Source organism: Gekko japonicus, unplaced genomic scaffold (assembly GCF_001447785.1).
Source record: "Gekko japonicus isolate JY-2015 unplaced genomic scaffold, Gekko_japonicus_V1.1 scaffold189, whole genome shotgun sequence".
In the NCBI taxonomy this organism is placed as follows: domain Eukaryota; kingdom Metazoa; phylum Chordata; class Lepidosauria; order Squamata; family Gekkonidae; genus Gekko; species Gekko japonicus.
Window position 1 is genome coordinate 620380 of NW_015163608.1, and position 16002 is coordinate 636381.

The 16002-nt window shown below is 40.4% G+C and overlaps 1 protein-coding gene across 1 annotated transcript in view; it reads left to right on the top strand.

Moving 5' to 3' along the window:
• Window positions 1-16002, top strand: part of TENM2 (teneurin transmembrane protein 2) — a 618318-nt gene that overhangs the window by 74219 nt on the left and 528097 nt on the right. Inside the window, exon 3 of the mRNA XM_015407305.1 lies at window positions 11229-11438. Within this exon, the coding sequence (XP_015262791.1) occupies window positions 11229-11438 (210 nt within the window). The remainder of the gene's footprint in view (window positions 1-11228; window positions 11439-16002) is intronic.

Sequence of the window (16002 nt, forward strand, 5' to 3'; positions counted from 1 at the left end):
TGATGCTCCACAGTCTCATATAACTGCACCCAGCCTTCAGGTCCCCAAGATCATGTGATTGGGGGAGCCAGAAAGGGTCCCATCTGGCTCTGACTGTGCCAGGACTCTTTGATATGAGTGATTTAACATTCAGTACAGATTCTGAACACCTGCCCTCAGTCTTCTACTGAATTTATGACTTGACTTGATTTCTGGCCTAGCCAAAGAGTATGCTAACCACATGTTACTGTGTCTGAGGATAGTTTCAAATGCTTCTCCAGCTTGCACAATTAGCATTAGTGTATAACACACAATCATCCATTTTACACCATCCAGGCATATTTAACAATGTTTCCATGACAGAATCTGTCAGACCTTAATAGCAAAAGGATCAAATACAAGGTTCCCCATACCTTGCCATATTCCAGCAGCCATTTGAGAAGCTTTCTTCGCTACTACATTTGCAAATAAAAATGGAAATATACTGGACAGTAGACTGAGATTGTCACCAGATATAAAGGAATGGTCCCCAGTAATAGCTAATGAGGTTAAGATCTTGATTAAACAACAAAAAAGGGGAAAGCACCTGGCCCTAATATCATACCAGTGGAACTGTTTAAAATTGATCCAAATTGGTGGGCACAAATTCTAGCCTGTTTTTATTGATATAAACAAGATGAGATGTATTCCTGAAGTTTGGTGCAGTGCAATAATTATACTGATTTTCAAAAAGGGGGACCTGATGGACCCAACAAACTATTGCCCAGTAAGTTTGTTATCCACTATGCTGCAATGCTTTTTAGAAAACTTCGATCATGGGCTGAATAACATCCATGGGAATGAGCAGGCCGACTTTAGGAAAGGAGCAAGTACTATTCATCATTGCCATATCTTTCAATATCTAGTTGATAAATATATGACTTCCAGAGAAGTTATACTGGGAGCAGCCTTCATAGATCTTAAATCAACATTTGACACAATTTCTAGGCCCAGATTATGAGGAAAAGTTAAAGAATTATGGTATTGAACCTCGTCTCTTCTATTTAATATAACAGCTACAGAGATGCCCTACTGCCCAGGTCAAGTGTGGGGAACAAGGGCAGTTATCTGGGGTACTTTCCCTAGACAAAGGTGTTAAACAGGGGTGTATTCTTGCCCCCCAGCTGTTCAATTTATATATAAATGATCTTAGACCTTATCTCTTGAGGAATGATTTCCATCTCCCATATTTATCCAAGTGCAAAGTTTCAATTCTCTCATATGCAGACAAAGCAATGATAATATCTAGATCAGTTGTGGGACTCTGTAAATTGATTTTAAAAATTGAGGATTATTGCAATCATGAAGGTCTGATTATCAATGCAGTAAAATCTAAGGTCCTAATATTCAGTAAACGGTAAAGAACAAAAACCTTTAGATGGCATACAGCAGGCCAACAAATGGAACAAGTCAATCAGTTTAAATACTTGGGCATCCATTTTGACACATCCCTTTCATAGAAACCACATTTGGACTTGGCAAGGATTAATGGTCTAAGAACTGAGAGGGCAATTGTAAAATATTATTATACAGCAGGTGGTAAATTTGTCCCCTTGGCTATAAAGGTATATAATGCTAAAGTAACAAATCAGTACTTATATGGTGTGGAAATTTGGATCGACGCTGTCTCTGAGATAATGGATTCTATTTGATATGATTTTTCCCGGTGCATATTGGCTATCCCCAGATGTGTTTCGGGTATAGCACTGAGAGCTGAATTGGGTGAATCATCAGTGGAGGCTAAGGCATGGAATAAATCATTTCTTTCGAAAGTTAAAACCTTAAAATCTGAGGGAGGGTCTACCCTCCTTGGACTTTTACAAGCCGATGCATATAATAGCCAATGGGATCAACTACTGGAAAAGAAACTGAAATCTCCAGGTATAACAAACAATATGGTGAAGATCATGGATACCAAAGAAATAATTAGGATAATTAAATTGCACATTAACAAATTAAAAACATAAGAACATAAGAGAAGCCAATGTTGAATCAGGCCCATGGCCCATTGAGTCCAACATTCTGTCACACAGTGGCCAAAAATACCAGGTGCCATCAAGAGACCCACCATTGGGGCCAGGACACTAGAAGCCCTCCCACTGTTGCCCCCTCCAAGTACCAAGAATACAGAGCATCACTTGCCCCAGACCAAGAGTTCCTACCTATACCTTGTGGCTAATAGCCATTGAGGGACCTCTGCTCCATATGTTTATCTAATTCCCTCATGAAGCTGTCCATGCTTGTAGCCGCCACCACCTCCTGTGGCAGTGAATTCCATGTGTTAATCACTCTTTGAAGAAGAAGATTTATACCCCGCCCTTCACTACCCAAAGGTGTCTCAGAGCGGCTTACAAACTCCTTTCCCTTCCCCTCCCCCCAACAGACACCCTGTGCTGTAGGTGGGGCTGAGAGAGCTCTGACAGAAACTGCTCTTTTTTCAAGAACAGCTCTTATCAGAACTATGGCTTGCCCAAGGTCATCCAGCCAGGTGCCAGTGGAGGAGTGGGGAATCAAACCCAGTTCTCCCAGATTAGAGTCCATGCACTTTACCACTACACCAAACTGGCTCTCAGTTGGGTGAAGAAGTACTTCCTTTTATCCATTCTAACCTGACTGCTCAGCAATTTCATATAAGAAAATGGATTCAGGTGGGTAGCTTTGTTGGTCAGAAGCAGCAGAACAAAGTGGCACCTTTGAGACCAACAAAGCTTTATTCAAAGTGTAAGCTTTCATGTGCAAAACACACTTCTTCAGACAAAACTGGAATAAAATCTCAAAAGCTAGTTACAGGGAAAAAGAGGGTGGGATAAACCATTAGGAGAGGCCACTCAGAGCCCAGATGCATATGCAGAGCTGAAATTTGAATGGGTGGCCCATAGGATCAATGGATGGCAGAAAATTAACACATAAATGCAAGAGTTAACAAAGAGATGTGAGAATGAAATTGGAGTCCCGCATCAAATGGTACAGTGCTGTCCTATCTTTATTGTGAAAGGTGGTTATACTGTAATTTTTCATGTAGTGTGTGATATTTGGAGTAGCCCATATGTATGTGCCTCCTCTGATTTAAAATTTAATCTCTTAGAAAATCTCCACAATGCTTTTGCCATGTAGCTTTTATATTGTGCAAGAAGTAAAGTTTAAAGTCAAGGAGTATGCTTATGTACCCATACACATCTACATGCTTCACATGCAGGAAGAGAAGGACTCTTTCTTTCATACTAACTGGAAATGCTATTTGAATATTATGAGATGGGGTTTCATTCCTTACTACATTTCAGCAAATGTAAGTTTACCTTAATTTCTGTTACTCCTCCTTTTATAAATAAAATCCATGAACAGTTAATATTAGTGACTAATAATAATTATATGGCAGGGTGTGCCTTTCCTGTTATGTCCCTCAGGTATGCCAGGGTCTGGCATACCTGAGGGACCGTCTTTCCCCATACAGGCCCCAAAGAACACTTCGGTCGGGATCACAACACCGCCTAGTGACCCTGGGGCCTAAAGAGGCCAGGCTTGCTGCCAAAAGGGCCAGGTCCTTCTCGGTGGTGGCTCCTACCTGGTGGAATGAGCTCCCGGAGGAGATCAGTGAAAGCATAGATCTCTCAAATGTCCCTTAAGTTCTAGTTTAATTGCACAAGCAAACTCTTACTGTTCTAGGGAATGGTTTGGGCAGAGGCAGCAACCCACTGTTCAAATAGCTGCTTGTTCTCCTCAAACGCTGATTCTCATTGGTTCCAGGAAATCTCACATGACCTTGATGCCTCATACATGTCATGGAGAGAAATATCCTCAAGCGCATTCTAAAACTATCCTCAGGTTTTTTCACTTTTGTTAATGGGGTTATAGCCTGGGGCTGTTGGGCTTCCTGGAAGTCATAGGGGACATGAAATTGTATACTAACACTTCGTGGCCACGTATTTATGAATACAACAAAACAACTTCATGACTTTCTGTAGGAAAGGGTACTCATAGACACAAGAAAGGGTAATCATAGAGACAAGAAATATAATTATAAAATCATTATAAAAGTATTAAAGGTAAAATTCATAACTACAAAAATTACCGATTATCACTATTTATTCTCAAATATCAGCCTTTTCATTTGAAACAATCAGAATTTAATGTACTTTTGAGTAATATTTCATTTGGCACCTGACTTAGATAACCTCCTCATCTCTGTTTAAAGGATTTTTAGTTCTTAGTAAATGTGATCAAGCTGATTTCATGCTAGAAAACATACCATGTTGTCTTTGGGATACCATATATTCACATATGGCAGAGCATATGCAGATTTCAAATTATGAAAATCCTTCCTGTTTTTACTCACATCTCACATGCAGTGTTTAAACACAGCCAGAATGTGTGAGTATTTCTTATATACAATGGCTCATATTTTTGGAAGGTGTGTCAGATCTCCAAATTGCTACTTGAACTGTTTTTCTAGAAACAGAGCAGTAATAAATCTGATTCTGTTTATTTGTTTTATCAGACATATACTTTAACATTTCACAAGCATTCTGTTTGTTACAGGATTCCTAATAATAAAAAGGTCCCATTATCAACAATGAATATGTCTCCTAAATCACTAATACTCGCTCAGTGACTCAGGAGCTGCACTTGACTCTTTGACATGCTCTTGTGAGCTCTGTTTCCAAATGTGGCACATGTCCCATGTTTCAGGAAAGTGAGCAAGTCACTTGCCTTGTAAGACTTGTGATTGGCTTGTTGTTCCCACCTTGAATCAACCACCACTGAAGGAATTAGGGTTGCCAAGTCCTACCTTTGTAATAGCGGGGGGAGTCCCGGACGTCCCCGGGAGTCTCCTGGTGTGCAGGCAAAGCGCGCATGCAGTGACCACATCACCCAGAAGTGATGCAATCGCATCGCACACGTTGGGGGCAGGGCCACAATCATACGAGGGAAAACCATAGAGCGTCCCCCGCAACGTGCCCAACGTGATTGCATCACTAAAAAAACCCTTGATTCTGCGCATGCGTGGATAAACAAGGTTGCGAACTCACGCCTATGTGCATGCACAAACTTTTGTGTTTTTTTTAAAGCCACCACGCATGCCTCATTCAGTGGATGCCATCTAGACCACAGCGGAAGCAGCACGCAGTAAGACGATTCCCCCGGGGGGATGTCTGGTCGTGTGAGGACGGATTAAAAAGATTGGGATCAAATTTGAGCCGGCATAATGGCAGGATTAGCTGCCCGTCTGAATGCACCCTATATCTCAATTTCTCATCAGCTGAAAAAATGGCACATAACCCAGCATGTGACCTGAGGGAGTCATTACTGTCAGGATTACCCACGAGGTCTACGAGACCAATCTCCTGTATACAGGGCTTGTCTTCATAATGATAGTTCTGGTTGAAAGTAATAGTAGATGGTAGGGAGTGATCAGACTGTGTTCTGGAAGCTCAGAGAGGACCTCACTAACTGGCATCCTAGGGCCTCGTATGTCCTGCAATCTTGCGTTGGTCCCTTTGGCAAAAAAATGTGACCATTGTTTCAACTTGAACCACTAAAACTGGTAGTGTATGGTTCAGGTTCTGTTTTACACAACAGGAATACTGTAGCTCCAATACAAATACTAATAATAATATTGCCCAAACTCTATTCAGCTGAAGATACCTTGAAATGTAATGTTAACAACATTGAGTGATGCCCAAATACATGTAATACTTCATCTCATTATGTTATGAGAATTAAAGAAAGAAAGAAAAAACCTCAGTGTTCAATTTAGTCAAGATTTAAATTTCTCAAACAATATGTGCAATGTCCAGTCCTTACTATAGAGAAACTGCTATTAATCATGCTGATATTTGTAAACCTTTAATTTCAGGTAATCCCTTTATACTTTTAATACAGTACTACATATAATAAGATGCCTACATAAGATGCCTATAATTGAAAATGAATATTATTAAATCCTTTCTCGTTAATATTTGTTGATAACTCTTACATGCAGAAGAGCTTCTATGTCTTGTTAGTCACCTTGGCAGCAGTACAGCAGTCACATTTCCACATGGTTAAGCTACTCTTGAACAATTTCTCCATCCCACCAGACACAAACCATTTTTACTCCTCCCAAAAACCAGTCAAGCAGCAGGTTTTTTTCTGATTTCTTTTCCCCTGACAAGCATGATAAATATGTCCAATACAAAACAATCTCCTGCCATCTATCCTTCCACATTGGGAGTGCCAAAGTTAGTGTGAAAATGTGGATGTCTGGATATTTCCATCGTAGAAAACCGTAATTGCAAAGAAATGCCATGACTATAGACCCTAGAGGAGTAATCATTTAGTGCTGAGGCCTTAAAGCAGATAAGCTGTACCAAATTCTATTGGCTGAACACTTTGGTTCAGTGATTCAGATTAACTAATTTAAAGAGGAAAGAAAAATCAAAGTATGGAAGGATGATTTCATCTAAGACAGATGGACTGGCTTGTTTCCTTCAGGAAGAAACACAAGGAATGAACTGTGGTGAATTCAAATAATGTTTATCCTTAACTTGCCCTGACAAAATAAAATTACCTCTGTCCATTCTTCGACATTGAAAGGAGTGTCCTGTAACGCACAAAGGAACTGTGACCTCTGAAGTACTATTCATTACAGGCAGCTATGTCTTTAAACGAGAAAAAAATATGATACATGTGTGTGTTTTAGGTATCTGTTATGCACAATTTACAGCCACAGTTCAATACATTATGTGTTGTGTGGATATATAGATTTTCTAAAAAGCCTTATAAAGCCACTAGCTTGCATTAACACTCTGCTAGTAAGAAAAAAACTATTTAGACAATTTCCTAGAGAGACTAACAAATAGCATTCTATTTCTTGAGCAATCTGGAGCTTTTGTTGTCTATGTTCTTCCCTGGAAATTTTAGGCTGTGTGGGGGTCATGGTCTGGAAGAGGATGGGCATGTGCTTAGTGAACATACATATTAAGAATTGTACCTAGCTACCTTCTTCCACATATTCAATCTTCTGACATTGGCAGAGGAGTCTCTGCTCTAGGTCTTCTTTTCAGGGATTATTGATGGAAGGTACAATCTACACAACAGAATTTATCATGTTTCAAGTTTATAATGGGGTGTCTGATGTGAGTGCTTGCCACAGCTGCTAAAAAAACCCACACCCTTTCCAATTGTGACGCTAGGATAGACAAAGGTCCATTCTGCATGTGGCATTCACTCCACATTTTCTCAGCACTTGACCTGGTTCCCTTTTGCCTCGGAATATCTGTTTTCATTCAATCTGGTATGCAGATTTTCCCCTGTCAGTACTTGACTCAGTGATCATTAGCCACCTGAGCAAAGTAATTCATGGTGAGGTGATAAATATAGAGGGGGAAGTAGGGACAAGGGAACTGATGGAGATCAATGAAGCCTTGTCAAGTTGTCTGCTTATTGTTCCCTTCAAATCAGAACCGGAGGAAGGAAAAGGTGCCGCTCAAAACCACATTCGGATACCACAGGGCAATGTTGTACTGACTACAAAGTCATCCATGAACAGCCATAAATCTTTGCAGAAAGTACCATAAAACCTAATGAACAAAAAAAGTGAAAGCGGCATGCAGTGTAGAGGGAGATTAACCTCCCAACATGGCTGTGGGAAAAGTGTGAGGAAATAGATGGATGCAGAATCGTTCTAAGCTTCCTGTTTTCAAAGACTGAAGAAAGCTTGCTTAACAACAACCAAGTCAGCTCACTGAGAGCTGCTAGAGTAAATTGCCAGCCTGCAGGTCATCGCCCCCCAAGTCGGAAATACGAGACAGACAACAAGGTTGGGTACTAATGGGCCACTTTATTTAAACTATAATGGCAAACATAATGGCAAGGGGTAATCAGGTTGCGGCATGGCAAGGCCAGGGGTCCACGACCCCTCCCTCACCATTCAATCTAGGGCGAGCCACCCCGCCCCGGACACCAGCCAAGAATATGGCTGACATCCGGCCAGCACAGCAATTGGAATTGCCAGGATAATCACCTCCCCGAGTCGCAGGGCTCAAAGGAAGAGATCTCCCCGCAATCCCATAGGCAGTCTGTTTTCCCTGCCCTGGGCCGCAGGGCCCAAAGACTGTACTGACATTACCACTATGCTCCAAAGGGTTATAGCCAGTGCTCATCGTACCGCAATCTGAATAGACTGACATCCTGCCAACTAAAGTGACCAACCTATTTAAACACGACCATACCCCTGTCAATCTTCCCAAAACACAACCGCAGTACAAGGTAGGCGAAAACATCCCCTCCCAGAGCCAATTAGGGAAGGAGCGAAAAATTCCTACTTGGCCCCCAAAGGGCGACCAGCCGTAGCCTGAACTGCCAGAAGGGAGTGAGGGTGGGCCAAGCAGAGAGGGCAGAATGAAGGAGGGAGGCAAGGGCCAGCTCATGAGACCTCTGCCCCCGCCCCCCCCCCAGAGTACCCAGATGCAGCTTTGCTGCATCATGCTGCCTCTGCTCCTTCCAGGGGGGCAAAGGCGGTCCATGTGCAGCACGGCCGCAAGGGCCGGCAGCATGTGAATTGAATTTTCTCCAATAGTCTTGCACCCAGTTCAGCCAGATCTTGCAAAGCAATAGTTAGGGTGTTGCAGCAAGATAAAATAACATTTACCTCTCTTAATTTCTCTGCCTCTTTTCCACACTTTTTACATTCATTTCTGAAAACCTTCACAAAATTTTTCTCCTCCCCCCCATTTTCTCAGTTCTTTGTCTCAAGACCTCATCCTTATCCTGCTTGGTGACAGAATGTATTTAAGAATAGTATAGTAGTCAACTTTTGTTAATATTATGAACAGAAGACACTAAGTTTGTTGGTCACTATACATTGCACTGGTTCTAGACTGTGATTCTGTGTTTGATATCAGCTGGCATTGCCACTATGGCACTGGATTTGCTGGGCACTGCACATTGCACTGGTTCTGGTGGGCTTCCAACCCCCCTCCCCCCTGGACTGTGATTCTGTGCTTGACATTAGCTGGCTTGTGATCACTATTTTGGGATGCTTTGGCTAGAGTTACTTAGTAAAAGTTAGTACAAAGGCAGACTCCTCACTCTCAAAAATGCCTTGTAGATGTTGGTCATCTCTTGGACTTCAAAATAGAGAACAGAAGCCCTCCCAAATGCGTGCTCAGAACACGAGTAGTGTGATGGAATATATATATTTTTTGCCGTTAAGTCACAGCTGTCTTATAGCGACCCTGTATGGTTTTCAAGGCAAGAGACGTTTGGAGGTGTTTTGCCATTGCCTGCCTCCACATTGGCCCTCCTTAGCTTCTGAAATCTGATGAGATTAGGCTATCCTGGAGCTGTCCAGGTCAGGGCTAGGCTGAGAGTAATGTGACTGGCTCAAGGTCACCCAGCAAGCTTCCATGGCATGAGTGGGGGTTTGAACCTGGATTTCCCAGATCCTAGTCTGACACTTTAACCACTACACCACGCTGGCTGTCATGATGGAATATCATGTGGGAGTTTGGATTTTTTTTTTGCTGGCCCTATTATATATACAAAGTTAAATAAAAGATTTTTTTTCAGTTACAGGTAAGCAACCTGTCTTTTGCTTTATTTCATGAATATTACTGAAACTAATTTTGTTATACTGAAAAGGGGTCCTGATCTGGATAGGCCTGATTTCGTCAGATCTCAGAAGCTAAATTGGGCAGACATGGAGGCAGGCAATGGCAAACTACCTCTGAACATCTCTTGCCTTGAAAACCCTGTGGGATCTCCATAAGTCAGCTGTGACTTGATGGCAAAAAAAAAATAGAGGAGAGGGGGGTTAAAAATTATCTGCCCCAGGTACCAAATAGACTAGGTACACCACAGGCTGGGTGGTCTTTGTCCTTTTAGATAGTCCCCATTTCAGATAGTCCCCATTTGTGCCCCAGAGAGCACTATGGTCTGGGGCCCAACAACGTTTATCTATCCCGGGCCCCAAGGAGGCGAGACTTCCAGGGCCAGGGCGTTTTCAGTGGGGGCTTCTTACTGGTGGAATGAGCTCCCGGACGAGATCAGGGCCCTGCGGGACCTCTCACAGTCCCGCAGGGCCTGCAAGACAGAGCTCTTCTGCCAGGCTTTCAAATAGGAGCCGCCACCACAGTTACCATCAATCTGGAATATCGGACTGACCCGCTCTGAACCTCACCGGCGAACATCTGGACCGTGGGACTGATTTTAAGATCTGAAGACAGAAGGAATGCAGATACAACCCCATTCATCTTAAGGTTACTCTGCTGTAGCGAGCACTTTATTGTTAAGATTGTTTTTTAAGGGATTTTAATATTTTTATTGTTTTATTTGTATCGGCCTGTCGGCCGTCTCCTATAAGCCGCCCAGAGCCTGTTCACAGGGTGGGCAGGGTATAAATGTAAATATAAATAAATACATAAATAGTTTGGAATTAGAACTCAGCTATTAGAAGATACAAAATCCTCATTCTCAAAGAGTACAGCACAAATATTTTGAGTGCCATGGACTAAAAAGATCACAAGAAATCATCATAGAATCCTTGCAGCGGTTTCCTCCAATGGCAGCTATGAAGCTGATGCACCAAATGCATCCGGTAACTCTTATGCATAAACAAATGCGTCATGTAAAAACAGAAAATGCCCTATGACCAGTAGGTTGTCTAAATCAGCACTCAGAAATGGGCCTTCTTGTAGTTGGACTGAAACATTCTACCCAGAGCAAACTGCTTTGCAAAAACTTTGTTATGCATATAATTTATACTTAACATTTGAGATAGCTTTTACTGTGACTGGTTAACTCTTGTATTTCTTGTTACTACTGCTACAAATTAATATGAAATTTCTTGAACTTAATTCTGATGTTGAATCAATTAGTGGTTGTGAAAGGATGAGCATCCATTTTATTTATTGGCATTTCCAAGGGTTAGAAGATTAGAAGACTTTTAAATGTAAGCCTTATCTTCATTCACCTGGACAGTTAGTTCATATAGCCTTATGCAGGATGATATTATGATTCCCCCCCCCAAAAGAGGCGAGTATGCCCTGGAATGCTTTGTAAACTGTCTTGAATATGATAAAAAGGAGAAAGTCAGTATCAATATGTTATAAGTCTTTTGATTTAGCCATAGCTGTAACCATATGTGGTGACAAATGATTTCAGTGTTACTGTTTGTGGTTTCTTTCATTACATTCATTGCTGAATTTTGATCCCTCTATCCTCTTTCCCAGGTCGTCCCATTCCACCTACATCCTCGTCTAGCCTTCTCCCATCCGCTCAGCTGCCCAGTTCCCATAATCCACCACAAGTTAGCTGCCAGATGCCCTTGCTAGACAGCAATACTTCCCATCAAATCATGGATACCAACCCTGATGAGGAGTTCTCCCCAAATTCATATCTGCTAAGAGCATGCTCAGGCCCACAGCAGACTTCCAGCAGTGGTAAGGAAATCTTGTACTTGTGGCAGTTAATTATAAAATTAGCCCAAATGGGCAAATTCCAATGGTTATGCAAGTAAAAACTCAGATATGAAAATAATAAGGATTGTGGGAATGAGCATATTTTTATCACTGTATTGCTTTGGAAATGTAGAGGTTTCAAAAAGCTTGTTGAATTAACTTCCATATGTTTGTAACTGAACATTCATCTAATTATTTTGGGGGGGTAATGTTTCATCTTAGGCTAATAATTATAATCATCATATGACATTGTGTGTAGAATAGCCAGGAGATCTTAAGATTGTCTGACAGCCAGGAAGTTCTAGCTCTTTACCGTTATGCACCCCTAAGTGGCACTAGACTTGTTTTTAAGGGAAGAGACATTGCAGAGGTGGTTTGCCATTGCCTGCCTCTGCGTCATGACCCTCCTATTCCTTGGAGATCACCCTTCCAAATACTAGCCAAGGCCGACCCCGCTTAGCTTCTGAGAGCTGATGGGATTGGGCTAGCCTGGGCTATAGAGTGTTTCTTTTATGTTAATAATTTCTAATGTAAAACCATGAATGCATACCATTAATGGATTAAAACGCCCATAAATGGATTGTAGGAGAGATATATCCAAGATGTATTATATAAATCCACAACATTTCTTTATATTATTATAGAATAATTAACTGGCTTTTAAAATGCAAAAAGGTGGCCCTGCTGCTATCATCGTGTTTCTATCTCTGGTGTGTGTGTGTGTGTACCTGACGGCTAATCCTAACTTTCCAGTCATCTTAAAATCAGTGGTTATGCCCTATGAAATTGATCTATGGCCTATGAAATTTATTGGTTGTATTTTTAAAACTATAAAACAGCTTCTGACCTCTGTAACTCAATTGTTTAGGAAGTTCCCTTGATTCTGCTCGGAAGTCAGATTTTGTAAAAGCAACGTGGAAACTAGAGTCAGGTAATCCTATGTCTGAGACCCCCTGGTTGTAGGTTGGCTGTTAACAACATCTTCCAAGATTCTGTGTATTTTTATTGGGAGCCCCCCCTCCCAGTTCACCATAGAATACATCAAAGCCTGTGTGATTCACCCAGCCTTCTTATTATAGTATCTTTTAAGTACTATAACCACCTGTTACAGCATGACATTCATATGACACAATAGTTAATGGGTATGTAAAATCCATAACTGGTGAATAAAAGAAATCTTTTACATTGAGTTTTCTGCCTCAACACATATCTCAATAAACAGCATGATCAGCATTTGTGAGCTGTAAAATTAAAAGAATGAATTTGAGGCAAAATTTGCAGCAATTGTATTTGACAGGGAAGCAGAAGTGGTACTTGGGGATCATAAAGAACTTTTAGTGTATACCTCTAATTGATCAGAATGTTATTTTGGTATCTGAATATGTGGTACTAAATAAATAAATATTTGATATTTCACCAAATGGTATGCACTTGTAAATAAATGAGTTTAGGACTGAGTCTCTCCTGAGATTAGCATGTGCAACAGCTTCATACAACTAGAAGAGAAACTCAAATATTACTGTGTAGGGTGTTGTAGGACATTCCATAAGAAGTACATAAGAAACATTAAAATGTCATGATATTCAATTCAGTTGTCATATATTGTTACAAGAATTATATGTCTTAAATTTTGGACCAGCATGGGTTAATGTTGAGTTGAGATTACACACCGCAGTTAAGCAATTTTTTATTATTCTTTAAAGACCACATCTGTGCAATATTAATTTTTTTCCAGAGATATGCTTGATCGACAATTTGCTGATCTTGTATAATTACAGAGTATATACAGTACTTTTCAATCATTTTAAATGATTGATTTCAATGGACTTGTGCTAATAAATTCTTGGAGAACTGGAATCTATTTGTGTCAATAATCTGTAGGTGATGTAGTACCAATACATCTCTTGTAGACATACAAGAAAATATTCTATGATTCTGCCTACATAAAGTAGTAAGAATAAAGTTTACACGCCAGCTTATTCAGGTATTTTAAATTTATTAAAACAAGCTGCGCTTTCATAAAATTCTACAGTAATCTGTGGTGTTGAAAATGAAGCCTCTGTACATTTTTATCCCATTTATTACCATCCTTCAGAATTTCAGAATCCAGATTTAGCATTATTATGAATACAGGTGGGAGAAAAATGTATTTGATAGCTTGTTGTAAGTAAGGTTTCTTGTTTGGATTTTGAAATCCATGAGTATTAGGTGTAATCTATCAAGTTTACTGGTACACTTTGGAAGGGGATTGTCCTAATTTAACATGGAATTATGTGAACATTTAGAATAATTGTGTAAATATTAACTATCATGTTGATCATATTGCCTTTAATAACGTAGCATTTGCAGAGACAAATGATGCACTTTAACTAAATGTATACTTATGTTTCTGTCAACCTTCACCATTAGATACTAATTCCGAAATCAGTTTATGATGAGGCTTTCCAAAGAAGAGGAGATAGTCATCTGATTACATTGCCCCATGCCCTTCCTGCTAACCATTCTCATAGACTTGGAAAATTCATATGCTTAAAAAATTACCTAATCAAATCTTGTATCAAATGAGCAATCTATTGTTGATATTATAAAAGCCTTTAATCTACAATAAATCTTTATTAGAACTCATCAGAGTTTCCACTATGAGAGAATGAGATTATAGCTCTCTTAAAATGACATTACATCATTGGGGTGATTGGTTTATCATTTGAAGAAGTGACATCAATCATAACTAGCATAACCACACAGCAAATGAATTCAGCCTTTTTACAGTAGAACAATGACATTGCAATTGCTCAAAACCAGGCTTAAAATGAAATTAAAAATGCACTTTTTCAGGTACTATGCTACCTTAATGGAATGTATTATTAAAACTCATGTTTGAGAAAAGTTTGAATAATTAAAATACATAGTAATGTATTCCTTTTTCATCATTACCATCTGATTTCTCTTATAGCTGCCTGTTATTCAGCTAAAAGACATGTTGATTTTAATTAAGCAGCCTCTTTTCCATTTTTATTTGTAAATATAATATTCAGCATAAGATATGCATGTATGTATATACAAATATATGTATTAGTTGGTCTTGCAATGAGATGATCTTCAGTGGTATTTCTAATGTAAATAAGAACTTTAGTCAGATGAGTACATCTGTAGTCCCATAATTGCCCCAGTATGCCCCTGGAATTCTCTCCTGCACTAGTAAAGAGAAGGCAGCAACACAAAGCTTGAAAAGGAATGAACATGTTGTTGTTCAGTTGTACAGTTGAGTCCAACCCTTTGCGGCCCCATGGAGCGCATTACACCAGGCCAGCCTGTCTTCTGCAGTCCTCCGGAATTTGCTTAATTTCATGTTCGTTGCATCGATAACACTGTCTAACCATCTCATCTTTTGCTGTCCTCTTCTTCTTTTACCTTCAATCTTTTCCAGCAATCAGGGTCTTCTCCAGTGAATTCTCCCTTCTCATTTGCTGGCCAAAATATTTGAACTTCAGCTTCAGTATCTGGCCTTCCAGGGAACAGTCAGGATTGACTGATTTGATCTCCTTTTAGTCCAAGGGCTCTCCAGCATCATAATTTGAAGGCATCTATTCTTCAGTGCTCAGCCTTCCTCATGGTCCTTATGGGCCATACATTACTACTGGGAATAACATTGCTTTGACCATACAGACTTTTGTTGGTAGGATGATGTCTCTACTGTTTATTATGCTGCCTAGGTTTGCCATAGCTTTCCTCCCAAGGAGCAGGCATCTTTTAATTTCATGGCTGCAGTCATCATCTGCAGTGATCTCAGATATTTGCCAAGGAAAGTATTTCACTGCTTCCATGACTTCCCCTTCTATTTGCCAAGGAGTGATGGGGCTGTCGCGCAGTCGTCGTGCAGTGTGCATCACCGGGTCAGCTTTCAGTCAAAGATCCAAATTGCACCCTGCTAAGATTCCACTGCAGTATTCCACTGCAGTAAACGACACTCTCACAGTTCTTGTGGTTAACTATATACAGTGATTTATTTCCATATATACAGCTCTCTCCATCAAAGTGCTCCGCCATACACTCATACAAAAAGAAGGGATATAATGTACAGACTACATACACTTATATACACTGACCAGCCAATCAGCTTACTGCTGAGTCACTGTGAGATAGCTCAGCTTAGCTCCAGTCAGAACCGGTTTGGTTGAGTTTCAAGCCAACTTTTGTGCTCTCCTCTTTCATCCTGGGCAAGAGGCTCTTTAGGTCCTCTTCACTTTCTGCCATTAGAGTGGTATCGTCTGCATATCTGAGGTTGTTGATGTGTTTCCCGGCAATCTTAATTCTGGCTTGTGATTCATCCAGGCCGGCATTTTGCATGATGTACTTTGCATATAAATTAAATAAGACATATCTGAGGTTGTTGATGTGTTTCCCGGCAATCTTAATTCTGGCTTGTGATTCATCCAGGCCGGCATTTTGCATGATGTACTTTGCATATAAATTAAATAAGCAGGGTGACAATATACATCCTTGTCGTACTCCTTTTCTTATGCTAAACCAATCAGTTGTTCCATGT